The sequence below is a fragment of the Prionailurus bengalensis genome, chromosome B1 (assembly GCF_016509475.1).
Source record: "Prionailurus bengalensis isolate Pbe53 chromosome B1, Fcat_Pben_1.1_paternal_pri, whole genome shotgun sequence".
Taxonomy (NCBI): Eukaryota; Metazoa; Chordata; class Mammalia; order Carnivora; family Felidae; genus Prionailurus; species Prionailurus bengalensis.
In genome coordinates this window covers 28,399,087-28,426,279 of record NC_057344.1, presented here as the reverse complement: position 1 = coordinate 28,426,279, position 27,193 = coordinate 28,399,087, and the positions used below count along the sequence as shown (strand labels likewise).

At 36.6% G+C, this 27,193-nt stretch overlaps 2 protein-coding genes across 4 annotated transcripts in view; one reads left to right on the top strand and one right to left on the bottom strand.

Annotated features, from left to right (window-relative positions):
* GTF2E2 (general transcription factor IIE subunit 2) overlaps positions 1-27,193 on the top strand; it is a 79,284-nt gene that overhangs the window by 15,241 nt on the left and 36,850 nt on the right. For all 3 annotated transcript variants that reach the window (XM_043560873.1, XM_043560864.1, XM_043560882.1), the window contains exon 3: positions 14,393-14,484. In XM_043560873.1, the coding sequence (XP_043416808.1) occupies positions 14,393-14,484 (92 nt within the window). The remainder of the gene's footprint in view (positions 1-14,392; positions 14,485-27,193) is intronic.
* SMIM18 (small integral membrane protein 18) lies at positions 1,609-10,150 on the bottom strand. The gene is made up of 2 exons (XM_043560906.1): positions 9,781-10,150; positions 1,609-2,141 (listed from the first exon to the last, which is right to left on the bottom strand). The coding sequence occupies exon 2, from the start codon at positions 2,101-2,103 to the stop codon at positions 1,807-1,809; it is 297 nt and encodes a 98-aa protein (XP_043416841.1). The 5' UTR covers positions 2,104-2,141; positions 9,781-10,150; the 3' UTR covers positions 1,609-1,806.

Sequence of the window (27,193 nt, the reverse complement as noted above, 5' to 3'; positions counted from 1 at the left end):
CCATCCATGTTAAGGACTCCAGAGTTTACTATTTATGAAAATGTGATTTTAACAGTGCTCAGAATAGCTTCTACTTACCTAAGTATTGAGTATACCAGGTTTCACAAGTCCTTTGAAAGTTGGTTACATTATTTGTGTGTATTTCTAATGTTAGAAAAAAAAATTTTGTATAAAAGGGATTTCAATCCAAGAGGGCTCTCTAAATGAGAAGATATATATTTTTTCACTTCATATATCAGATATTTTCTATTTTGCCTTAATTTTCAGTAGCTTTTTAATCTAGGTTGATGTGTCATATGTAAAGGCTATTATTTCCATTTTGTTGGTGGTGGTGTTACGTTGAGTAATGCTATTACAAATATCTTTGTATCTTGAGCTTGTTTCTTTTGAACTAATTTCTCAGGGTAGATTTCTAGGAGTGATATTTCTGGTTAAGGGCAGTTGTAATGGTTAAGAGCATGCTTAGGTTTGCTCATGGGTGGTAGCAAAGGATTAGGGTTATAAAATATATCTTTACAGCCCTTGTAATTCCAAGAAATAAAACTGAAGTATTTCCTTTTTTTTTTTTTTTTTTTTTTTTTAATATTTATTGAGAGACAGAGTGTGAGCGAGGGAGAGGCAGAGAGAGAGGGAGACACAGAATCGGAAGCAGGCTCCAGGCTCTGAGCTGTCAGCACAGAGCCCGACGTTGGGGCTCGAACTCACGAACCGTGAGATCGTGACCTGAGCTGAAGTTGGACACTTAACCGAGTGAGGCACCCAGACACCCAGAAACTGAAGTATTTCTTAATAGGTGTTACATGGTCCTACCTTTTGTCTTTTTTTTTTTTTTTTTTGGCAGTCTTTTCCTATGTCAGGTATCTTTAGACCTTGAGAATAATAAATATGAGCAACAAAAGGAAAAGCTCAAGAAATACAATTTAAGGGTGTACTAGAAAGTTTTAGTTTGAAAACAGCCTGATCCTTCTTATACCATGTATTTATTATTAAACAGTCAGTTTTATGAAAATTTTATGCATGTATACTTGTGACCTTTCTATTTTCAGACTTTTTTTCCTCTCTAATCTTTACATAAAACTGGTCTTTAAAAAGTGTATTAGTTGTCTTCTGTAAACTAGCAAATACTGCTTTTTAATAAGTAGAGACTTTATGTGTAAGTGGAATCATTTTACTTTGGATTTAGGTAAGCATTTTAAATAGCATTTTTATTACCAAAACACACAGAGGGTAGTTATTGTTTTGGTCTACATGGTTTGTGTAGGTCAAAGTTATTTGATCTTTCTCGTGTTTTCTAGCTTACATTTTGCTGCTTAATATTGAAATCTAGGAATCTTTTATCCAGTTTTTGAAGTGTCATTTTAAGTACATTGGTAACTTATTCACATTCGTGAAGATTTTGTGTATATTTAATGAAAGGGATACACAAACAAAAAGTGCATATTTAACTTGTTTTTCCCTTCTATTAGAAATCTTTTAATTATTCAGAATCGGAGTCAGTTAAAAAAATTTTTTTTAATGTTTATTTATTTTTGTGTGAGAGAGAAAGAGTGTGAGCGGGGGGGAGGGACAGAGAGAAGAGGAGACACAGAATCCGAAGCTGTGCTGTCAGCACAGAGCCCAACGCAGGGCTCAAACTCATGAATCACGAGATCATGACCTGAGCTGAAGTCAGACCCTTAGCTGACTGAGCCATCAGGTGCCCCTCAAGAGTCAGTTTTATAATAACAGTTGGCCTCAGAAAATTTTCCTTTTTTCTTCAGTAGTTGAAGGCTATTTGCAGAGATTTTGTTCATCTTAGGTAGAGTGCTAGACGACTTCAATTTCACGTTTTCTGATGTTGTCCATCATACTTCTAAGAGGGTTTGGTTCACTTTTCAAGTCTTTCACAGTCTTGTTTTTTACACAGCAGCAACAGTCAAGCACTTCATAAAGAAAAGCCAACACCACTAAAGATACCACTGTAAATATGAATAAAAGCAGAATGACAAAGCAGGCAGTGTTCCAGTTATCATGAAAAGGGTAAATTTTTTGAACTTGAAAACCAAGGTACTGATAAACAGATGTAGTGGTTTCATTCCAGAGGCTGGAGCTCAGAGAGGCCATTCTTAGGGATTATACTTCTTGTATTGGTTCTTTTGAATCTGTAAAAAGGTAGAAAATGAATACATGTAATCAAATTCTATGGATCTGTCAATTGAAGTCTCAGTACTAAGACTTGTTAGTAAATCTATGTAGGTAACGTGAGTTCTTTTATTTTCTGCCAGAATTAATACCCAAATGGTATTTTTGAATTTTTTCTTTATCCTATGGCAGTGTACTCTGTAAACCATACTATATATGTATGTATATTTTTTAAATGCTTATTTATTTATTTTTTAAAGGGGTGGGGAGGGGCAAAGAGAGAGGGAGACACAGAATCTGAAGCAGGCTCCATGCTGTCAGTGCAGAGCCTGATGTGGGGCTCGAACTCAGGAACTGTGAAATCATGAGCTGAGGCAAAATCAAGTTAAGTTGGATACTTAACTGAGCCACCCAGGTGCCCCCATACCATGTATTTTTTTCATGTGTGTCATTTGCTAGACAAATACATATGCTTAAGGTTTATATACAGAAACTAACTGCTAATAGAAGGGGGAAAAAGAAGCTGAATTGTTTTAAAATTTAACTAAAGCAGTGGTCAATGATCTGTTAAATACAAAAAAATCTTAGTGTTTTAAGGTGGTATTCTTCATACTGCCCCCAGAAAAGCTTTTCTCATTAACTTTGAGGATCCTTCTTACCTTGTGGGCTCAGTGTATTTCTGTCTCCTATTTCCTCTCCTTTAAACTTTGAAGACAGGTGACCTGAATCAAGATATAGTGGCTGAGTGAAAATACTAGAGAAAGGGAAGCTAAATAATGACGGTTTTCAGAATAAGGATGATAAAATTTTAGGTTCATGTTGCCTATGAAGAGACCTTAATCTTAGGATTTTTTTTGTTGTTGTTGTTAAGTATATGATAGTATTAACTGTTCATATACCTGAATGATCTATGGATATGAATATTTTACTTTTATTTTTGAGAGAGTGAGCATGCATGTGCATGGGGGAGGGGCAGAGAGGGGGAGGGAGAGAGCGAGAGCGCAAGACAAGCAGGCTCTGCACTGTCAGTATGGAGCCCAGCAAGGGGCTCTGATGTACAAACTGTGAGATCATGACCTGAACCGAAACCAAGAACCAGATGCTTAGCCGACTGTGTCACCAGGCAGCTCTTCTTGAAACTTAATTTTAAAAAATTATAAAATGCTTATATACTGAGAAAATTTTGGAAATAAGGGGAAAAAATAGTTCCACTTTATTAATTCAATGACTGCTGTCAGTTTGAAAGCTTTATTTTATTAAAGAAATGACTTATTTTGTGTGATTTTTCTTTCCTACATAGTTGTAAATAGACTTTCATTCATTGTTATAAACAAATATTTACCTACTGTGTCCCAGATAGTATTCTGAATGCTGAAGATACTTGTGTGTGAGAGTATATTTCAATTAGACAAAACTTTAAGATAGTTGAAGAGTAAGAGTATAATGAACCCCTGTATTCTCATAATACAGCTTCAGTTACCAATTTGTCTTTACCCATTTGTTTCTACCTCATAGATTATATTTTTCAAGTTTGTTTAAGTAATCTCTATACCCAGTGTGGGGCTTGAACTCACAACCCTGAGATCAAGAGTTGCATGCTCTTCTGACTATGCCACCTAGGCCCCCCATGCCCGTAGATTATTTTGAAGCAAATCCCAGACATCATCACTTCTCCTAGACATCTTCAGTATATATCTCTTAAAAGGTGAGGGTTCTGTTTGTAAACATAGCCACCATAGCATTGTCACACCAACAAAGATGAAAAAGTGACTTAAAGCCCAAATCCATAACAGTATAATTCCTTAAATTTTTGTTTTCTTTATACATGTAATCTTAAAACTTTAATAAAGTAATACTTTCCAAGGTTTTTGTTTTCTTTTTATAATTTATCACTTTTAAGTAAACTCTGTGCCCAACATGGGGCTTGAACTTACAACCTGAGGTCATGAGTCACATGCTCTACTGACTGAGCCAGCCAGGGACACGAAAGGTTTTTTCCTTTAAATCATATTTGCTTGGCAAGTAACTGCATCTCTCTGGATGGACTTGGTTCTTCCTTTGTGTATTTTGAAGGTGAAATTGATGATCTGAGGGGTACCTTGGTGGTTCAGTTGGTTAAGTGGCCGACTCTTGATTTCATCTCAGGTCATGATCTCACCAGTCCTTGGATGAAGCCCTGACTCTGGCTCTGTGCTGGGTGTGGACCCTGTTTAAGATTCTCTGCATTCCTGGGGCACCTGGGTGGCTCAGTCAGTTAAGCGTCTGACTTCAACTTAGGTCATGATCTCACGGTCTGTGAGTTCGAGTCCTACATCAGGCTGTGCTGACAGCTCAGAGCCTGGAGCCTGCTTCAGATTCTGTGTCTCCCTCTTTCTCTGCCTCTCTCCCACTCGCACTCTGTCTCTCCCTCTCAAAAATAAAATAAAAACATAGAAAAAGTTTTTTTAAAGATTCTCTCCATTCCTCTCCCTCTGTCTCTATCCCACTTGCTCATGCATACGCTCTTGTTCTCTGTGCTCTCTCTTTCAAAAAACAAAAGAAAACAAAAAACCCTGAGGCCAGAAGTCAAGGCTTAAATTCATTTTTTTTTTTTTGTGGATTTAAGAATCCTTCAGTTTCATGGTTTGTGGTGATCCTTCATCTTGAAACAAGGGACAGCAGACTAATGGACAGTAACTGAATCAGTTGCTTTTATTAGTTCTGGGACATACAAAAATACATTGTCTGGAACACAGGTATGTGATGAACTTCCCAGTACGTTACAATATTTTCAAACTTTGGAGACCCAGCCTTTTAGAGTTACCCTCTTTTATCCCTTAAATTTTTCTCTTCTTAGCATATTCCTTTTTTTTTTTTTTTTTTTTTTTTTAATGTTTATTTATTTTGAGACAGAGAATGTGAGCAGGGTCAGGGCAGAGAGAGAAGGAGGGAGAGAATCCCAAGATTCTGTCTGTGCTGTCAGCATGGAGCCTGACTCAAGGCTCAATGTCATGAACCGTGAGAATATGACCTGAGCCGAAACCAAGAGTTGGATGCTTAATTGACTAAGCTACTCAGATGCTCCACTTCTTAGCACATTCTTACAGAAACTGGGGCTGCTACATTGCAGACCTCCAGGGGGCACCATTCATATTGTGTTGTGAGTGCCATTCATGTAGAATACATGGTAAGTGGTGCCCCTGGGAGTCTAATGTGGATGTCCTGATAGGCCAGTCCTCCATCCTCTGCATTGGTGCTGCCTCTGATTCTAATCACCATGCACCCAAGTAAAGTAACCCATAGAAACGGACTCAACTGGAGACAAATAATAGTCCTTTTTGACCCAGCCTTCCTAACAGAGTAGTGACATGTGTGTGCAGACACACAAATGCCTAGAAGATGTTCAGCTTTGGAAGTCCTTTAAAATTTTAGTACTACTAAAATGCAGATCCTTTTGGGAGGGATAGTACACATTGTTATATTTACTTCACTGTGAATGAGTTTCGGGTCCTTTTTGAAAAGTAGAGCAAATATAAGAGAAGGAGAAGAAGAATAGGACCTTGAGGAAATAAAGAACAGGGCCATTTATTATATGGATAGATAAAAAGCAGGAAGAAACACAGGAGGGTCTGTCTAATAATTTTACCTGGGTAAACCTAGGACCTCTCCTGCATTGATGAGAATATTCCTTAGATTTTCTGTCAAGGCCTTTCAGGTTGATTCCTTTTTTATTTTTATTTCTTAAGATTTACATTTTTAAGTAATCTCTAAATCCATTGTGGGACTCAAACAATCCCAAGATCAAGAGCTGCATGCTCTACCAACTGAGCCAGCCAGGTACCCCAGATTGATACCTTTTTAAAATCTGGGAATTTTTTCCCACATTATGTCCCTTAAATTAGTCTAATGTACCTTATTAATTAACTTAAATACTATTTAATTATTGATTTCAGAAGTGTTATAGTAATTTTTTTAATTTTTACATTATACTAATTTTTTTAAAAAATTAAAAACTTAGCTAATAATCCTGTCTTGCTAACATATCAAACTTTTAATTTGTTCCTTCTAGAAATTGGCAATATAAATCTATAACTCCTACCTGGTTGAAATTGTACTGAAATTATTACTTTGTATTTTAACTTTTTATGAATAGGGGTTTCTCATTTGTATTGACTTTAAAACTGAGGAGAAGTTGTAAAGACTAATGTATGTTTCTATTTCAAAATGAAATAGAAATTTTAGAATTATTGGAGGGGTGCTTGGGTGGCTCAATCGGTTAAGCGGCTGCCATCAGCTCAGGTCTTGATCTCATAGATCATGAGTTCGAGCCCCATGTTGGGCTCTGTGCTGACAGCGGGGAGTCTGCTTGGGATATTCTCTCTCTCTCTCTCTCTCTCCTCTCTTTCTCCTCTCTCTGCCCCTACCCTGCTTGTGCTCGCTCTCTCTCAAATAAACTTAAAAAAAAAAAAAGTTAGAATTCTGGGGTGCCTGGGTGGCTCAGTCGGTTAAGCATCCAACTTCGGCTCAGGTCATGATCTCACGGTTTGTGAATTCAAGCCCCGCGTCAGGCTCTGTGCTGACAGCTCAGAGCCTGGAACCTGCTTCAGATTCTGTGTCTCCTTCTTTCTCTGCCCCTCCCCAACTTGTGCTCTATCTCTCTATGTCTCTCAAAAAATAAATAAATGTAAAAAAAAAATAAGAATTATTTGAAAGTTGGTTTAAGGAACTTTATATTCTATTTTGTTTTTGAGGTACAAATGAACAGTTTAAAATTTTTCAAGCCCTCTTGACCCCTCCCCCCCAAAAAAAACGGAGGGAGGGAAGAGAAGGGAGAAGGCAGGGGCAGGCAGGCAGACACAAACTAAATTCAATTATTTGAAGTTAGTTTGTACCCATCAATGAACTATTCTGGTTAAAATTAATATATCCATACAATTCAATATTATGTGTGAATGAGGTAACTGTAGTGATAAGGAAAGATTTTTAGGTGAAATCACTGTTAAGTGAAAAGAGCAAGATGCAGGACAGTATGCGTAGGAAAGGGGGAAATAGTATATATTTTTATTTGCTTGAATCTCTGCAAACATTTGGAAAGATATAGACCAGCAATAACAGTGATTACTTGGTGGGTTTGTTGGAGGGTAGAGCTGAGAAACAGGGATGTGTGTGAGATTTCTCAAGGTATATCTTGTTATATTTTAGTTTTTGAACCATTTGAATATAGTACTTATCCAAACCCAAACTAATATATTTTATAAGTATTCCTTTCCTTTGGTTTTAAAAGTCTGTTGTGTTATCTATCTGTTTAATATATTTATTGAATTTTCTGGATTACTTCTAAAAAATTAAAACTGGAATCAGTAAACAGTATTTTGATTAGAAGTGTCTAAGCAGTTTAAGGAAGAGTATACACATGTTGTAAATGATGACAGTTTATGTTGTAAATGATGACAGTTTGCCTCTCCCGTGAGTGTATTGATAACTGATGAGCAACTCAAAACATTCACTCTTTAGTTAGCTTTTGGGCATATCTGAAAAGTACACTGTGAAATATGGGGTCATTTTCTACCTTAAATTTAATGTGGTTTATTTTTATGTACAGTAGAGCTCTAGCAACTTTTTGTGCTAAATTTAGGGTAAAATCTGAAACTTACTTTGATGGAGGAGACATAATTAGACATGCAGAAAAGTATTATTATTAGGATTTTCTTGTACTCTGAGACTGTACTTTTGAAATTAAAATGTAAGTTTATATCAAGTACCTGCTATAAACATGCTTTATGAAAAAGAAGAGTAAATGGTAAAAAAAAAATTGTGTACTTTTTTGAATCTTCCTCCCCTTTAAAATTTCATTACAGGAATGGGGAGTATTAAGTAGTGTTTTGTTGTTTTTGTTTTAGTTAACTTTTGATCTATCTCTTCACCTTTCTTTCCCTCCCATTTCAGAAGGCCCTAGTGAAATATTTATGGGGCTAAGACTTGGAAGTGTTCTGGAACCTTGAATTGTCAGATAAGAATAAAATTATGCTTTTGCTCTAATTATGTTAAAACCCTTGAGTTGAATTCTCTAGTGCCTTTAAGCATATCACTTTGAGATATGATCAATTAATCATATTGGCCTTTAGATATAGAGCAATGCACCCAGCTCTGGACCTGTCTGAGGCAGGCCACACGTCTGGTCAGTTTGGTGAAAGAGCAGTGAACCTACATCTGTGCTAACTATAGTTAGATCACCAGGAAGATGTAGGCTGATTATAGTGCTAATAATAGGGGAGAGTATTTGTAACTGAAATTCCAGGTAAATTGTAAACTGTTTTATTTGACAAGGTTTTTTATTTGAGACTTTTTTTGGGTCCCATACTTTGTACAGCAAGCAGGAATATTTTCTAGGTAATTAACCCCATTGTGCTGAACCTAGGGAGATATAATATCTTCTTACAGCAACCTTTGGGCTTTGCAAGGGATGCTTTGCTCATGCTTCTGAATGCTGAGTAAGAAATGGAATGAATAAAAATTAGGAAAATAGTCTTAAAATTGAAATAAATTTATCAGCAAAGGGCAGAAGTTGAATCTCTAGATCAGTATGTGTAGGTAATATCCTGGAACTCCAGCCCTACTAAGTAACAATATTTTCATGCTTGACTATTATAAAATTAGAAATTTGGCTAGTAGTTGATACTGATTTTTTAATAGACATGAATAGTTACTCTCAGCCATGAAAATAATCTTAATACCTACCTCGAAAGGTACATATATTCCTCCCTTAGCCAGTTCTTCTTAAAACATATTTTTATTTTAAAATGTAGTTTATTAAAAAGACTTGCTATGTGTTTGAGGATCAGTTTAAGAATAATGTTAACATTATATTGAAATATGGTTATAAATAGATATTTTTGTGCCATGTAAAAAATGAAAGGCTATTTAAGAAGGTTGTTTAATAATAGAATGACTTGTGTATTACAGTAATACAGATTTTAAAATTTAACTGGAAGGAATAATTTTAATTAAAATGTTAGGAAAGTCTGAAGCTCCACAAATTGATCTTTTTGGTTACAGTATAATGCAGCCTATATGATGATAACCTTTATGGTCCTTTTATTTTTATGTAAAAATCACAATCATGACAATTTCTCAGCATTTTCGGCATCTGCACTCAAAGTCAAATAAACAGTTTTGAACTATTTTCTCATATTTGTTAAAATATAACAAATATAACAAACTTTCTTGTAAGTGACTGCTTTTTACCAGCAATATAATTTGTACATATAATCAGAAAGCTTTAGTCCAGGATTTGCTTTTAGTCTAGATTTTTCTTTAAGAAAAATCCTTTGTTAAGGCAGACCAAATTGCTGAAATGAAATAGCTCAGAGAAAATAAATTAGCAAGTAACCACTTAACATTAAATGCTTATGGTTTACTCTAAGGTCTGGATATAGATCAGGTTCATAGAAAATCTCATGAATTTTCCATAAGGCACAGATGGTGAGGGTGCTTATCAAATAGCACAAGGCAGTCTTCACATTTTCATAATAAAATCCTACCAAGCAGCGAAATGAATACAGTGCCTTTTTTGGTCTTTAGTCGGAACAAAGCTTTCTGCTTGGTTTTTATGGTAAAAGATTTTTTAAATTACATCATAAGGACATGTATTACTAAATGCAAAAGATCGCATAAACCTACCTCTTGTCTGAAGGCTGCTGTTGAAGCGATGGTATCGTCTGTTTGTAATGCAGTCCAGTGCACATCCAAGATGGAGCTGTGCTTCTATTGGTTGAACCACGATGCAGCTGACAGTTTCCTCCTCGTTCATTTGCATTAAGTCCTGCCACCCTTAAGTGTAAATCATTCATAAACTTGAATAGAGCTGTCTGGGATATCAACTGTCCCCTCTTTTTCTTGCCTCATTTTTTGTCCTTAAGGTAAATTTCTGCAAAGGAATTTGAGTTAGTAATGAACTGGTGATTCCTTAGTGTTTAACCATAAAATTTCGGATCCTTCAGTGAGTATTTCATGGCTAGGGCTAGAAGGTACTATTGAGAGAGGTAGTAACCTAGGAAACAAACAGTCCAGGTTTACCAGCTTAATATTTCCTCCCGGAAGTGGGCATAAAATCTCATAAATGATATTTTCTTTCAGTACTTGTGTTCTCTATAAATCTTGCCCTCTGGAAATGATTATTTCCATGTGGTGGTTTGATTTAGGAGAAATTCTAAGGGAAAAGAAATAAGGTTTTCAGCTCTGCTCGTTGGGATAGGGTTAGTTTTGGTAGGTACACCACCTACATTAAAAAGCAGTCTGTGAAATGGGGCGCCTGGGTGGCTAAGTCAGTTAAGCATCTGACTCTTGATTTTGGCCCAGGTCAGGTAATGATCTCACGGTTCACGAGTTTGAGCCCTGCATTGGGCTCTGCACTGACAACAGAGAGCCTGCTTGGGATTCCCTCTCCTTTCTGCCCTCCCCTGCTCACGTGCACTCTCTCTCTCTCTCTCTCTCTCTCTCTCTCTCTCTCTCTCTCTCTTTCAGGATAAAGACATAAAACATTAAAAAGAATCAGTCTGTGAAATTTAAATGGTAAGAAAGGAATAAAAGGTACAGCATATAGTGAGTGATACTATAATAGTGTTATGTGCTGACAGATGGTAGCTATACTTGTGAGCATAGTATGACCTGTAGAGAAGTTTAATCACTGTGTTGTACACCTGAAACTGACATTGTGTGTCAACTATACTCAAAACTTTTTTAAAAACTGGCAAAACAATCCACAACTTCAGTGCTTTGAAGCTAGAATATTTGTATTTGTGACCTATTATTTAGAGTTGTGTGGGGTCCAAACATAACAGTATCAAGGTTATACATTATGGAGAGGCTATTATAGCAATAGCAGACAAATGCTTGCTATGCAGGCTTTATTTTATAGGTCACATTATTTTTTAAAAATAAGAGATAGGAGCACCTGGGTGGCTCAGTTGGTTAAGCGTCCGACTTTGGCTCAGGTCATAATCTCACGGTTCATGAGTTCTAGCCCTGCATTGGGCTCATTGCTGTCAGCACAGAGCCTGCTTCAGATCCTGTCTCCCTCTCTCTCTCTGCCCCTCCTTCCACCATCTCAAAAACAAACATTTAAAAATAAATAAAATAATAGATAAATTAGTGAATTATTTTCTTGGACTATAAAGGAGTACATAGAAATACTCTTACTACCTTCATTCATTCAGCTAATATTTACTGAGTGTTTACTCTGCCTGGCACTTAGCTAAATGTTTAAGACTCCATGATAAAACTGCATGTAGTTCATGATTGAACATTTGTGTAATGCATATCCTTAACATAGTGTCATCTGCTTTTCATAGCTTTCCCACTTAGTTGTTTACAGAGGAGTATAGGATAAACTTTTCTTTTTCTTTTTTAAATTTAAGTCCAAGTTAATATATACTGTAATAATGATTTCAGGAGTAGAATGTAATGATTCATCACTAGGATAAACTTAATATTTTACTAAAGGTAAAACGTTAAATCTGCACTTAAGAATTTTTATACTCTGATTGAATAATAGCCCATCTCGGATGAAATAGTCTGTGTTAAGGGCTAGTTAATGATCCTTTTTCTAAATTTAAGCTTACTTATTTATTTTGAGAGAGACAGAGACCATGTGAGCGGGGGAGGGGCATTGAGGGAAGGAGAAGGATAGAGAATCCCAAGCAGGCTCTGCACTCTGCACTATCCTTGCAAAGCCCAACACGGGGCTCAAACTCATGAAACTGTGAGATCATGACCTGAGCCAAAACCTGAGTCAGATGCTTAGCCAACTGAGCCACCCAGGTGCCCCATTAATGATTCTTATACAAGGCAGTATCACAGTGTTTACAACTGCATTTGAATCTGTATTCTTCTGCTTCTCTGTTTTCTTATGTTTAAAGGGAGACAGGTTATTTGGGAGGGATTAAATGAGAAAATAAATATTTAGCATGCATTTGGCAAATAGTAGTGTTCAGTAAATGTTATTGCTGTTGTTGTTAAAGTGTCCCGAACACCTTGGTAAAATGAACCACGTAGGTAGTATTTCGTAATTGAAATAATGTGAAAGCATGCCTGTAAGGCATTCATAATATTATTTTTGGAAACATAGTAGACTTTAATGTGCCTGTTAAGTTGTTAAAATTATAACAGTGATTTTTAAAGGAAAACTGTATATCGTCTTGTTTTAGTCTCAAAAAAAGCATGTTCAGTAAAGCAGTCTCGTGAACTAATCTCAAAGAAGTATTATGTTGCCACCTAAAAACTATTCTCTGGAAAAAAAAAAAAAAAGCTATTCTTTTTGGATCTTTGACACTCATTACATTTGACTTGCACTGTTCTAATGCATTCATTTGTTTAAATTGTTACAAAACTGGTGCCAGAGATTACACCCCCCACCTCTGCTTTTTATTTAACTTCTTCCTTTGTGGATCAGCCACATGAAAACTTTATATCTGAGTTTATGGTTTGCTAATAGAATGTGTACTTCTGAAATGTTTTTCTGGTGTTTTTTTTGTTTTTGTTTTTGTTTTTTTTTTTTTGCTTTTTTTGTTTTCTTTCTTCCTTCCTTTTCTTTCTTTCTTTCTTTCCTTCTTTCTTTCTTTCTTTCTTTCTTTCTTTCTTTCTTTCTTTCTCTCTCTCTCTCTCTCTCTCTTTCTTTCTTTCTTTCTTTCTTTCTTTCTTTCTTTCTTTCTTTCTTTCTTTCTTTCTTTCTTTTTCCTTTCTTTCCTTTCTTTCTTTCCTTTCTTTTGAGTGCCAGCCCAGGAGAGGAGGGGGAGAGAGAGAGGGAGTGAGTCTCAAGTAGGCTCCATGCTCAGTGTGCAGCCTGTTGTGGGGCTTGAACCCACAACCCTGGCATCATGATCTGAGCAAGAGTTGGATGCTCAACCGACTGGTGTCCCTGAAATGTTTTTCTAGTATTTATGATGAGTTTACTTTTTGAACTATTCCTCCTTATGACTAATGGAATGCATTTGTGATTCATGGTAGGATTAGGTTTTCTGCCTATAATATGTAACAAAATGATAACAAGTTCTGAAACAAATTATCTTCTATAGGATTTGCTCCTTGTTTCCTGCTGTCATCCTCCCCCCCTTTTTTTAATGTTTATTTTTGAGAGAGAGAGAGCATGAGGAGGGAAGGGGCAGATAGCTGAAATCTGGTGCTTCACCAACTGAGCCACCCAGGCGCCCCTCATGCTGCCATCCCTTTTTAAGCATCCATGTTTTTGCAGTGGCAGTGCCTATAATTTATTTTTCCTTAGTTTCTCTCTCAAGTGTAGTTATTGTATCATTTCTTTTATTCCCATTTGCTTTACATTGATAGAAATTGATGTAATAGGTGATAAATGGAACTTTTTATACCTCAGAAGTAATTTACTCATTTCTCATGGTTTTAAGTTTATTAGAAAAGCTCTGTGTGTCAGATTGAGATTTGTATTATCCTCTTGTTTAAAAAGCTATGCCTCTAGGGGTGCTGAAGCGTCCAGCTTTGGCTCAGGTCATCATCTCACAGTTGGTGGGTTCAAGCCCCATTTCGGGCTCTGCACTGACAGTGCGTAGCCTGCTTGGGATTCTCTCTCCCTCTCTCTCTGACCCTCTCCCACTTGCACCTTCTCTCGCTGTCAAAATAATTAAATAGGGTTGCCTGGGTGGCTTAGTTGGCTAAACGTCCGACTTTGGCTCAGGTCATGATCTCACAGTTTGTGAGTTTGAGCCCCACATTGGGCCCTATGCTGATAGCTCGGGGCCTGGAGCCTGCTTCGGATTCTGTGTCTCCCTCTCTTTTCCCCTCCCCCGCTTATGCACACGCACGTGTGCGCGTGCTCTCTCTCAAAAATAAATATTAAAAAAATTTAAAACTAAATAAACTTAAAAAAAAAAAAAAAAGCCATGCCTCTAGAGTGCCTGGGTGGTACTCTCTCTCTCTCTCTTTCAAAAAAAGAAACAAAAATAAAAACAACACCATGCCTCTAATCTTGGGAGAAAATCTAATCAGAATTAAGGAAAGAGTGAGGCAGAGGTACTTACAGAAGAAATGTATTTTAATGCTTTTGAATTATTTATACTTTGTTCCTATTCTTAGTGCGAAAATTGATAAATTTATTATACAGTCAAGGATTTGAATTGTTCGCCAAAATTTTACAGGGTAGAATACACTGGGTGGAAAAACTCGAAACAAGAAATGTTTTACTAGAGTTAAAAATCTTAGCTGCTTAAATGTCATAATCAAATCTAGTAGGAACATGTTATAATTGTTTTTTGAACTTCATTTCCAGATCATAGCAATGGATCATTTAACTTGAAAGCTCTGTCAGGAAGCTCTGGGTATAAGTTTGGCGTTCTTGCTAAGATTGTGAATTACATGAAGGTAAGTACTTTTCTCAAATGATACAAATCCTATTTAACTTTTTGGCAGGGGAAGAGGATTGGGATTTTCAGAAGTAAATTTGTATATACATGTCAAAATTTATCAAATTGCATGTTTCAATATGTGCAGTCTTTTGTATCCCTACTACACCTCAGTAAAGCTAAAAAATATTTAATATTGTAAGCCTTTTCAATCAAAAAGAATGAAATCTTGCCATTTGCAACTACGTGGATGGAACTGGAGGGTATTATGCTAAGTGAAATTAGAGAAAGACAGAAATCATGACTTCATTCATATGAGGACTTTAAGAGACAAAACATGAACAGAAGGGAAGGGAAACAAAAATAATATAAAAACAGGGAGGGGGACAAAACATAAGAGACTCATAAATATGGAGAACAAATGGAGGGTTACTGGAGGGGTTGTGGGAGGGGGGATGGGCTAAATGGGTAAGAGACACTAAGGAATCTACTCCTGAAATCTTGTTGCACTCTATGATGACTAATTTGGATGTAAATTAAAAAATAAATAAATAAAATAAAATAAAAAAATAAAATAAAATCCAATTAAAAAATATTTTAAGCCTTTTACATTATATCAGATTAGTACTGCTACAAGTTACTTAAGTATATTTAAAAAAATTTTTTTAAACGTTTATTTTTGAGAGACAGCATGAGCAGGGGAGGGGCAGAGAGAGAGGGAGACACAGAGTCAGAAGCAGGCTCCAGGCTCTGAGCTGTCAGCACAGAGCCTGACGCTGGGCTACAACTCATGAAACTATGAGATCATGACCTGAGCTGAAGTCGGATTCTTAACCAACTGGGCCACCCAGGCGCCCCATATTTAATTTACATTAATTCAACTATACAATTTAAGCCCACCATTTCACTTATAAATTAGCCCAGGCAGTAGATACAGTCACCTTCCAATTACTCAATACTTGCTGGCAAAACCAGTGGAAAGATGTGAATGATTTGCATACTCTTATTTCCACCGATGTGAAAAGTAAAAACTACGTAGTTCAGGCATATGGTGATGATGGCATTTCTGCAATCTTTGGAGGAGGAAACTAGAAAATTACTGAAGGTCTTAGAAAAGCATTGTCTCACAAAAGACTTAGAATTTAAGATTTGATGGAGGATATACTGGTTTTTTTTTTTTTTTTTTTTTTTGAGGTAAGTTTTGAACTTCTGATGATATAACATTTTGGCTTTACCAAAGACTTTGAGTCCTAACTTCACTTATTAAAATGAAATTTCATTTATGGCTAAATGATTTCAAATTTGCCCCCTTCTGCCAAACTCATTCCTTTTTAGTTACTATTTGTATCTCTTCAAAAAAGTCAAAATGCTGTTTTTGTTATTTCAAATTTCAGCTATGTATTGCTTAAAATAGAAATCAAAATTTTTTTTTGTTAGGCCTTTTCTTGTGTAATTTAAGAGACTTAATGTCAATGTCTGACTCTGACTGAAATTTGTAGTTTATATTTGACTTGTAGTAGAAATCAGTTTGTAATTTCCCATTATCAAATAATACACTTTGATACATATTCACTATTCATTCATTCCATGCACTTATTCCCCTATGTGGTAAACAAGTTATTAAAACCTATATGCTATTTATAGCATTAATGGTGGGACTACCTAGAAAAATATGCTCTCATGGCTGTTAGTTTATTGAGGGAGATTGACATTCAAATGTCATATTTTTGTTACTCTGTTGATAACAGTCTTCACTTAATCTGTATGACCCTTACTTCTCACTTTCTTTAGGACTGTTATCTTCAAATTTGTGCTCAATTATTTCCTGAAACAGTTTCCAGAGATTGTGTGTCCCTTTGCACATATTGAAATAGACAATAACAGTTTTTCAGCAAGAGGATGGAATTTCTGACATATTGTCACATTTCAACAAAATACCTCTAAGGGGTTCTAAGTCCCATTATTTATTAAAAACGTAAACACAAACATATGTTTGGAAATTTTAATTATTTTCCTTTTGAACTTGTATGTCTGTTCTGTTACTTCCAGTGCATTTTATCCTAATGTTCTCTATTTTTATTCTTGAAAATATTTTAATCATCATCTGTCAAACTTATTTGCTACAATACTATATATAAATTGGAATTGGAAATGTTTTTCTTGAGGTGCCTGGGTGGCTTGGTCAGTTAAGCATCCAACTTCAGCTCAGGTCATGATCTCATGGTTCATGAGCTTGGGCCCCACATCAGGCTCTCTGCTGTCAGCACAGAGCCCACTCCGGACCCTCTGTCTCCTTCTTTCTTTGCCCCTTCCCGGCTTGTGCGCACACTCTCTCTCTCAAAAATAAACATTAAAAAAACAAAACAAAACAACAACAAAAAACTTGTGACCATAAGGTTCTAACTACTGTCAAAATTATTAGCACACAGTTGATTAGAATAACTTACATATATTAAAATTTTGATAAAATTTGCTTTGTGTGTAATAGTTATTCAGCAGGGGTTCATTTTCTCAAAAAAATTTTCTTAATGTTCATTTACTTTTGAGAGAGAGAGAGAGAGAGAGAGAGAGAGAGAGAGAGACAGGCAGGCAGGCAGGCAGGCATGAGTAGGGTAGGGGTAGAGAGAGAGAGACACACACACACACAGAATCTGAAGCAGGCTCCAGGCTCTGAGCTGTCAGCCCAGAGCCTGACGTGGGGCTTGAACTCATGACTTGAGCTGAAGTTGAACGCTTAACCAGCTGAGTCACCCAGGCGCACTTGGCATTATTTATTTATTTTTAACGTTTTTATTTATTTTTGAGAGAGAGACATCAACTGTGAGATCATTGACTTGAGCCAAAGTCGGACACCCAACTGACTGAGCCACCCAGGCAGCCCTCGGGGTTCATTTTTTAATGAAGTGAATGGAATTGTCTCCTCTCTTCTTCCAGAAGTTTTTCTGTCTGGCAATATGTAATATGTATTGATAGAATGAAATCAGATTTGGCACCAATTTCTGTTCTTTTTAGATTTTGTAGGTTGTTTATTTATTAAAAAATAAGTGTTCATTTATTTTTTTTTAATTTTTTTTTCAACGTTTTTATTTATTTTGGGGACAGAGAGAGACAGAGCATGAACGTGGGAGGGGCAGAGAGAGAGGGAGACACAGAATCGGAAACAGGCTCCAGGCTCTGAGCCATCAGCCCAGAGCCTGACGCGGGGCTCGAACTCCCGGACTGCGAGATCGTGACCTGGCTGAAGTCGGACGCTTAACCGACTGCGCCACCCAGGCGCCCCAATAAGTGTTCATTTAAATAAGCTCATTCTGCTGGAAGTTTTGTGATAGTAAAACCTTCCAAGTTATATCAGAAATTACTTAAAGATTTATCATCAAGCATCCATTAGTTTAATGTTTTATTAGGTTCTACTCCTTCAGTTTTGTTGAAAGCAAAAGAATGAGAATCACCTAATTTGTCAAAGGAGTTATTACCTGGTCCTAATTTTTTATGAAGTATATCATAAAGACTTTACCAAGACTTAGCAAATGTCTAATTATATCAGTTCCTCCTTCTTCCCCTTATAGGCATTTTCTTTAATCTGATATAATCATAAGTCATTGAGAAAATAAAAATATTATTATTATTATTTTTTTTAATTTTTAATTTTTTTTTTCAATGTTTATTTATTTTTGGGACAGAGAGAGACAGAGCATGAACGGGGGAGGGGCAGAGAGAGAGGGAGACACAGAATCGGAAACAGGCTCCAGGCTCTGAGCCATCAGCCCAGAGCCTGACGCGGGGCTCGAACTCCCGGACCGCGAGATCGTGACCTGGCTGAAGTCGGACGCTTAACCGACTGCGCCACCCAGGCGCCCCAAAAATATTATTTTTTTAAGTTTATTTATTTATTTTGAGAGCTGGAGAGACAGCATAAGTTGAGAAGGGGTGGAGAGGGAGACACAGAATCACAAGCAGGCTCCGCACCATAAGTACGGAGCCCAATGCAGGGCTTGAACTCCCGAAACCACAAGATCATGACCCAAGCTGAAACCGAGAGTTGGACCTTCAATCGACTGAGCCACCCAGACACCCCTCTCAAAAACATTATTAATATCAGTGCATGTTTGCCAATGGAGTTTTTTCATAAGATGCTTTTATCTTATTATGTATATAAATATATTTTAGTCAAAACCTGTAGGTTGAAAGTTTAGCTTGTTATATTTATAGAAAGTATCTTCCAGTTAACAAAGCTCGTCTCCATTGTCAGACCAACCAGCTATATCAAACTTGTTTTTAATCGTAAAATATCTTTTCCTTTTAAGTTAAAATAAATAGGTTAAGCATATTTTAAGTAATATAAAAACCACTGAGAAGTTACAGAATTGCATACTGAAAGATACTATTAAGGTAGTTGAGGTTAAAATTATATGATGAGTCCAATAGAATTAATTTATCCTTTTTATAATTTTAAAAACAAATAGGCTGTTTACCTATTTGTATCATTATAAATTAATAATATGAAGGGATATGAAAAGTGTGTTACTGCTTTTCTAAGTGTGTGGACTTACATCTTCTGATCTCTGGCATTCAGCTTTTAGATAGAAATAAAAGGGAATGATTCAAAAATAATGCCACAAATTTTATTTTGGGGTAATTAGTGATAAAGTAGAAGAATACCTATTGCTAAAAATGATTCATTCTTACAGTGAGCTATGACTGATTTTTTTTTTTTACTAGAGGTAGAATATTAAAGTGTTCAAAAGATACGAGAATTTACTTAGAATAAAAGTTTCATGATGTGATTTACAAAATATGTTTTAACTATGTCGAATAATGCACACTTAATCTAAAATAGTCTGTATATAGTTTTTGTGGGTTTTATGGAGCATAATTTGAATAATTTGGTGTTCCTGGAAAGTACTTGTTATAAAGTCAGCCTCTTAATTGATATTGCTTAATTGATATTTAAAGCTTTTTAAATGTGCTTTTTCTTTAAGCTAATAGATATTCATGGAATGAGGTTTGAGAATTGCTGAAGAGAATTACTTATATTTAAGTACTCAAAAAATTTAGTTTTCTTGTTAGATATTTCTTACCAATATTCCCTTTATTTACTTTGCTGTTATTAGCCTCTCCCAAAAGAACAGTGCATTTTTGGACAGTGCAGCATGGAAGTGTGGGGTATGTGGGGTTGGAAGAGATAAAGTTGTTTAAAGGAAATTGCTCTGAATTGCTCACAGACAATATCACATCAGAATATCCTAGCAGGAGCTAAAATATCCTATTTTTAACTCTTAGAAAAATATATAAGACTAGAAAAGATAAGAAGCCCTATAGTGGATAGTTTATGACACTTCATTGTTTATAAGTTGTTCTTGCAAACAATATTTTTTGACTTGTCTTTTTTTGGGGGTCCCCAGAGTTTACTACATCTCCAGGCAATGTATCATAAATTCTAGGTGGAAGTGAGAGTGTTACCTTTTTTGTTGCTGTAAACAGGAGAGGGCCTATTTATGAAAAGGGAAAAGAATACATATGGGAGGTGGTCTGTAGATTGATTCGTGGAAGGTTTTCAGCTGTCCCATTTTTGAAGATCTGATAAAACCAAGAGCTTAGGAAGCAAAAAAGTTAATAACAGAAAACTCCTTACAACTTATTCATTTATTTAAAGAGGAACTTTTTAATTGCTTAGTGAAAATTACGTAGAAATTATATGGAGAAAGTTCAAGGGGCACCGTAAGAGAACTGTTTAAGATAGGCACAGTGGGATTTGCTAATTGGGTTTAGGGGTACTAAACAGGAAAAAAAAATTGAAGGCAGATACAAGAACTTCAAAATCATAATACTGAGAACATTTGGCACACGGACAAAACTGCCCAACACATCTCACTAGCTCCTGAGATGTTTAAATGTTTAGTGGACTTGTTTGAAAAGATAGAAGAATTTCATGGTCCATTTTAGAAGGATTTAATTAATTAATTGCTTTAGAGAGATTGAGCCAGGGTTGGGGGGGTGGGCAGGGGAGAGAGAGAAAGAGAAAGAAAGAGAAAGGAAGAATCTCAATAGGGCTCCATGCTCAGTGCAGAGCTCAACACGGCTTGATCCCACGACGCTGGGATCATGATCTGAGCTGAAATGAAGAGTTAGATGCCCAACTGAGTCACCCTGGCGCCCCAGAAGGGTTTTAATAGAAAAAGTTAATGTAAAACAAATATCATTGCTTGAAAGTGTTGTCTAAAAAAAGCAAATTATTTTGAAAATTCCCTTATGAAGGATGCCACTTTCTCCTAATGTGACACTAGTCCTGAGACAACATATCCCTGTAGTGCACTTTGTTTTTATTAGAATGATTTTCTCTCAGTTCTCACAGTTCTCACCATTACCCTTTATTGTGGTTTTATGTGGATATATCTTGGTTATTTAAAACATCATGTTGAGGGGTGCCTGAGTGGCTCATTCGGTTAAGTGTTTGACTCTTGGTTTTGGCTCAGGTCTTGGCTCAGGTCATGATCTCATGGTTCTGTGAGATCAAGCTCCGTGTTGGGCTCTGTGCTGGCAGTGTGGAGCCTCCTTGGGATTCTTTCTCCCTGTCTCTTTGCCCCTTCCCAGCTCTTGCTCTCTCTCTTTCAAAGTAAATAAACATGAAAAGAAACCCATCATGTTGAAAAATTTGATTATTTTGATTTACTAGCCCAGTGGTTCTCAAAGTGTCATTCTCCAAACAATGGCATCATCATCATCACCTAGGTAGTTTTTTTTTTTTTTTTTTAAACTTGGGAATTTACCAGGAGTGAAAATTTGGGGGCCACTTCCTAAATCTGTTTAGTCTGAAACTCTGGGAAAGCAGTTCAGCAGTCTGTGGTTTAATAAGCCCTTCAGGTGATTGACACAGGCTGAAGTTTGAGAAACACTGGCTCAGCTCCTGTCTGAATTAATTCTAACAGTTATATTTGAATTTAGAAACTCTGAAGTCCAGGGAAATTAAATGGCTAGCTTATTATAGGGACAGTTCTGGTTGATAGCAGGGTTGGGTCCAGAACGCAAATTTATTCACAGTTTTAAATAAAGTATTTAAATTATACACCATTATCTCATAAATACAGATGTAAAAATCCTTAAAAAGATACAAATGGAATCTACTCATATATATAAGAAAGATAATATGTTATGATGAAGTTTATTTTAGGAATATGGTAGTTAATATTTAAAAAACAGTTGAAGTCATATTAAGAGGTCATGTCATACAAAACAAAGCCTCTGACAAAATTTAACACTGATTCATGATGAAAACTTATAACAAATTAGTAGTAGAAGCAAACTGCCTTAAACCAGTAGAAGAGCATTTTGTCAGTCATTGTACCCTGAAAGAACCCTTGAAATATTTTATCATTTTTAGGTCTTAGAGAATCTTGTAAAAATTGTTATATCTATAGTTCATGTTTATTATCTAATCAGTAAATTGTGGATATGATAAGTCAATAATAATTGTCAGTTTTCTGTTGAGTAGAGAATGTCAGTTTTCTGTCTTTGTATTTTGTCCTATTTTTTTAGCCTACTCTTTTCCTTTGTGTGGTTCCTCCTTCCCAGATAGGGTATTAGCTTTAATGTGAGTCAGTAGTATAGGTAAAATTCAGTTTTTTCTGTGATATTTTTTAAAGATTTTATTTTATTTTATTTTTAGAGAGAGTGAGCAAGCAGGGAGAGAGGGTGAGGCACAGAGTGGGGGAGAGAGAATCTTAAGCAGGCTCCAGTCCTGACGTAGGGCTCAGTCCCATGACCCTGGGATCATGACCTGAGCTGAAATGAAGAGTCAGACAGTCAACCAACTGAACCACCCATGTTCCTCTAAAGATTTTAGTTTTTAGTAATCTTTGCACCCAATGAGGGGCTTGAAGTCACAACCCTGAGATCAAGATTTGCATGCTCCACAGACTGAGCCAGCCAGGGGCCCCATCTACGATTTTTTTTTTTTTTAAACCTTATCTAAGTAGGCAACTTACTTGTTCTCAGATGAACAGAAGAGTCAGAGAAAGGGTCCTTCTTCCAGGTGTAGATTTGTGTTGAAAGATAGGAAAAACATTGTTTAATTTTGTTTTCTTAGTTCTTCTGGGTGGTTTTCAGTAATGCTTGAGACTTGCTAATATCCTTCCTCATTCTCCAGACCGAACAGCATTACAGAATTTTCTTTTGTCACACGACTTTTCCAGAGATTCTGTTTTCCTTCGAAGTCTTATCACTTAAAGCATTGTTTTTGAGGCTTGCAGAAACTTGTTCAGCCAGTTCATAGGTTTAAAAAAATGTCTGCTATGAAAACTGGCTTCTGCAGTCATTCTTCATTTTCAAAGCATTCAGTAAAGTATGACCTTTCAGCTGAAATTCACCTTTTAGGTTAAATATTCTTTCAAGGACTCCTCTGCTGAGCCACTGAATTTCTGTACATAGATTTATGTGTTGAAGTGCACTAGTCTCTGCTTAATAAAGAAGATCATTTTTAAAAGCATCGTTTGGGACATTTTTCATTTCAAGGGTTTTTGATTCCAGTACCTCTCTGAAGAAATAGTGTTTTGTGACGACATCAGAATATTTGTTTTTTCACGAGAGTTAAAACCTTCTATTGAGCCAACCATTGATGGGGCACATCAGTGAAGATAACAGAGCAGTTACTCTAAGAGAGACCTTTGTTTCCAGATGTGAAGGCACTACATCAAGTATATCCTACTCTTTGCTTTGTCGTGGCAGTTCTTTGTGGCAGAGGAGTTTTTCTTGAAATTTGTCATTTAAAGATTCTGCACAAACTACATTTATTAGTGAAAAATGATGAATAGTGAATAGTGAATAAATTACTACATTTATTAGTGAAACCTGTTGATTTGTCAACTTGCATAGACAAGCTGTTGTTAGTTTGTTAAATTTGTGCAGCATTATGTGCTGTGTCCTCAGTTTGTCGACTTACCTTATACTTTTTGGTACTTTTCAATTTCTCATGCTGTGCATTTTACTATCATTTGACATGTTGTCATTATTAGGTTCCTACCAACTGTGATTTCCCTCCTCTAAGTCCCCTCTGTTCTGGGCAGTAAGTTCTATTACCAATAACTTGTTTCCTGAGCTTTTTCACTGAATGTGACTTATTATTTTCTTTTTTTTAACAAAAGCTTAACTCTGTTTCGTTTTGAGATTCCAGTAGCTATTTAAAATATTAAGTACATCGACTGTGTCCAGTGTCTGTGACTTATAGTTAAGAATCTTTTCAGTTTTGCCGGAGCCATTACATATTGTTTGCTACAAACAGTGTACAATGAAATAAGACACCTTGGGTTACCAGCCCATCTAAAATTGGCGAGTAGCTTTTCATTAGAATGGTAGGCCTCTTTTTTTTTTTTTTTTTTTTAGATTTTATTTTTAAGCACTCTGTACCTAATATGGGGTCCTAACAACCCTGAGATCCAGTCGCATGCTGACTGAGTCAGCTGGGTGACCCTAGTTATTTTTAAGTTTTTATTTTGATCCTAGTGTAGTTAACATACAATGTTATATTTGTTTCAGGTGTACAATAAAGTGATTCAACAGGGGATTATAGTTTTTGATTACTAACCTTATTAGAATTGTTTGTGGGCCTGGGCTTTGAATCCTCTCTGTCACTTAATCTCATCTTAAAAAATCATTGCACTGGACTGTCAGACATGTTTATAAAACAAATGCTAACAAATTATCAAACCACAGGGATTTATTAAATGAGAATATTTCAAAAAACAAACACTTCACAATGTATTTTACTTCTTTTTACTATGTGATCTGTGTTTTACAACATTTACAACAGCAAAGCAGCCTGGGGCAGGTGAGTCCTGGTATGTACAAATTCCTTGTACAGAATGAATATTTCCCTCAGATTTCCTTTTTGCCAGCAGAGCTTGTGAACTCCCGTGAGTGAGTTGGCGCTGTGTAGTGGGAGGTTAGGGGAGGTAATTTGGAAGGGAATTGCTGACACTGTCAGCCTACTGTGCTCCCGTTTGTGCAATATAGAGCTTACCAATTATCAGTGGCTTCTCTCTATTTCATTGGAAACTGGTAACGGGCTTGTCCAAGTGAACATAGCCCTACTTGCCACGTGGTGCTAAAAGACCTGATGAAAACGTTGGCATGGCTGCTCAGTAGTTTGCCTGTTGCTGTGAGCCCTCAGGTTGCATGGTATGTGTGGTTGCAGAATTGATGTTTATTTTTTAGAATCACGGTTTCTCATGCTCCCCCTAGTGACATCTTATGGAACCCTAGGATTCTGTGGAATACTGGTCAAGCACCCTGTGATGAGATGGTATCTGTGAAAACCCAAATACTTAGGGTAAAACAGTGAATGGTTTTCTCCTGAGGTCAGAAAAAGATAAAAGGTACTGATTGTCACAACATCTGTTGGGTATTACACTGGAAGTCCCCCCTAGTGCAGTGAAGCAGGAAAAAAGAAGTAACAGATGTAAAAGCTGTAAAGGAAGAAGTAGAACTGTAGATGACATGATTAAATACATAGGAAAACCAAGAGAATATGCAAGCTATTAGAATTAAGGTTGATAAAATAAGGCCACTATAAAAAAAAGCCAATTTCTACGAAGTTGCAAGAAAAAAAAATAGACAGCGAAATAAAATACAAAATGCAATACACCAAAAATCATCTAGTGATCAGGAAGGAATTTAACAAAGGTGTGTAATTGTTCTTCACTGAAAACTAGCTTTAGAGTGTTACGTAGTCTCTCTATGCATCCTTCATTTTTTTTTTTCATTTTTCTTAACTCCTGATCGAAGAGCAAGAAATAAGGAAGTAATTTTGAGTTTCTCAGGTTTATCTCTCTTGCTCTTTTTTACCCCCCCTCATTTTGTTATAACAGGTTTTCACTTGATAATTTGACAGCTGTGTTTGGCTTCTCTGTTTACATAGTTCAGTGAAAATGGTTAGGCTTTCATACAATGAATATTACTTTCGTTTTTGAGCTTGTTCTGATTGTAAAAATCCCATATTTAAATTTAAATATAATAATAAACATAGGGCTAGTGCTTTTTTATTTTTCTTGAGATGTATTCATTCTTTTCTGCTTAGATTTTAAGATTAACTTGGCCTTTGATAATTTTATATTTAACTTAATGGGGGGAAAGGTTTAATGTGAAGAAAACTAAGGCAAATATGTTAGATTTAATCAGTGTTAATGGAGGATACAGAATAACTATTTTGTTTATTTTTTACTTTCCCCTCTAAAGTTTATTTATATGTATACACGTGTGTGTGTGTATATATAGAGAGAGAGCATCTTCTCTCACACGCGCGAGCATCTTCTTGTGTGAGCAGGGAGGGGCAGAGAAAGAGGGAGAGATTCCCAAGCAGCCTTTGTGCTGTCAGCACAGAGCCTGATGGCTGGACTCAGTCCTGCAAACTGTGACATCGTGACCTGAGCTGAAATTAAGAGCAGGATGCTCAACCAACTGAGCCATCCAGGCGCCCCTGAATACTTGGTTTTAATTGATGTATAGCTATAAATACTTCAAGATTTATAGATTTAAAGGGAAGAAAGTACAGATATTCATTTTCTATTGCTGCTGTAACAAATTACCACAAACTTAGTGGCTTAAAAAAGCACAAATTTATTATTTTACAGTTTTAGAAGTCAGAAGTCCAAAATCTATCTCACTGGGCTGAAGTCTGGGTGTAGGCAGGGCTGGTTCTTTCAGGGGGCTCTCTGAGGGAACTTCCTGTTTTTTCTTTAAAAAAAAAATTTTGGGGCTCCTGGGTGGCGCAGTCGGTTAAGCGTCCGACTTCAGCCAGGTCACGATCTTGCGGTCCGTGAGTTCGAGCCCCGCGTCGGGCTCTGGGCTGATGGCTCGGAGCCTGGAGCCTGCTTCCGATTCTGTGTCTCCCTCTCTCTCTGCCCCTCCCCCGTTCATGCTCTGTCTCTCTCTGTCCCAAAAATAAATAAACGTTGAAAAAAAAAATTAAAAAAAAAATAATAAAAATTAAAAAAAAATTTTTTTTTTTTAGTTTATTTATTTTTTTTGGGACAGAGAGAGACAGAGCATGAACGGGGGAGGGGCAGAGAGAGAGGGAGACACAGAATCGGAAGCAGGCTCCAGGCTCCGAGCCATCAGCCCAGAGCCTGACGCGGGGCTCGAACTCACGGACCGCGAGATCGTGACCTGGCTGAAGTCAGACGCTTAACCGACTGCGCCACCCAGGCGCCCCATCAGGGTTTTTAATTTTTGCAATGAATTGATTTTTTGGGTGGGGAGAGAGTGTGTGAGCGGGGGAGAGGGGCTGAGGCGGGGGAGAGAGAGAATCTTAAGCAGACTCTACACTTAGCACAGAGCTTGATAATGGGGCTGGATGTCACAACTGCGAAGATCATGACTTGAGCCACAATCAAGAGTCAGATGCTTAACTGAGACTCTCAGGCGCCCCTGTAATGAACTGATTTTAAATTCACAGGAGGGTTTTGTTTGGAGGACTTTAAAAAAGTTTTTTTTTTATTTTTTAATGTTGATATATTTTTTTGAGCATGTGTGAGCAGAGGAGGGGCAGAGAGGGAGACACAGAATCTGAAGCAGGTTCCAGGCTGTGAGCTGTCAGCACAAACTGAAACGGGGCTCAAACTCATGAACTGTGAGATAATGGCCTGAGCTGAAGTTGGACGCTTAATTGACTGAGCCACCCAGGTGATCCTGCATGTTTTTATTCAATAATTTGTTCTGGACTGCTTTCCAAATTAGCA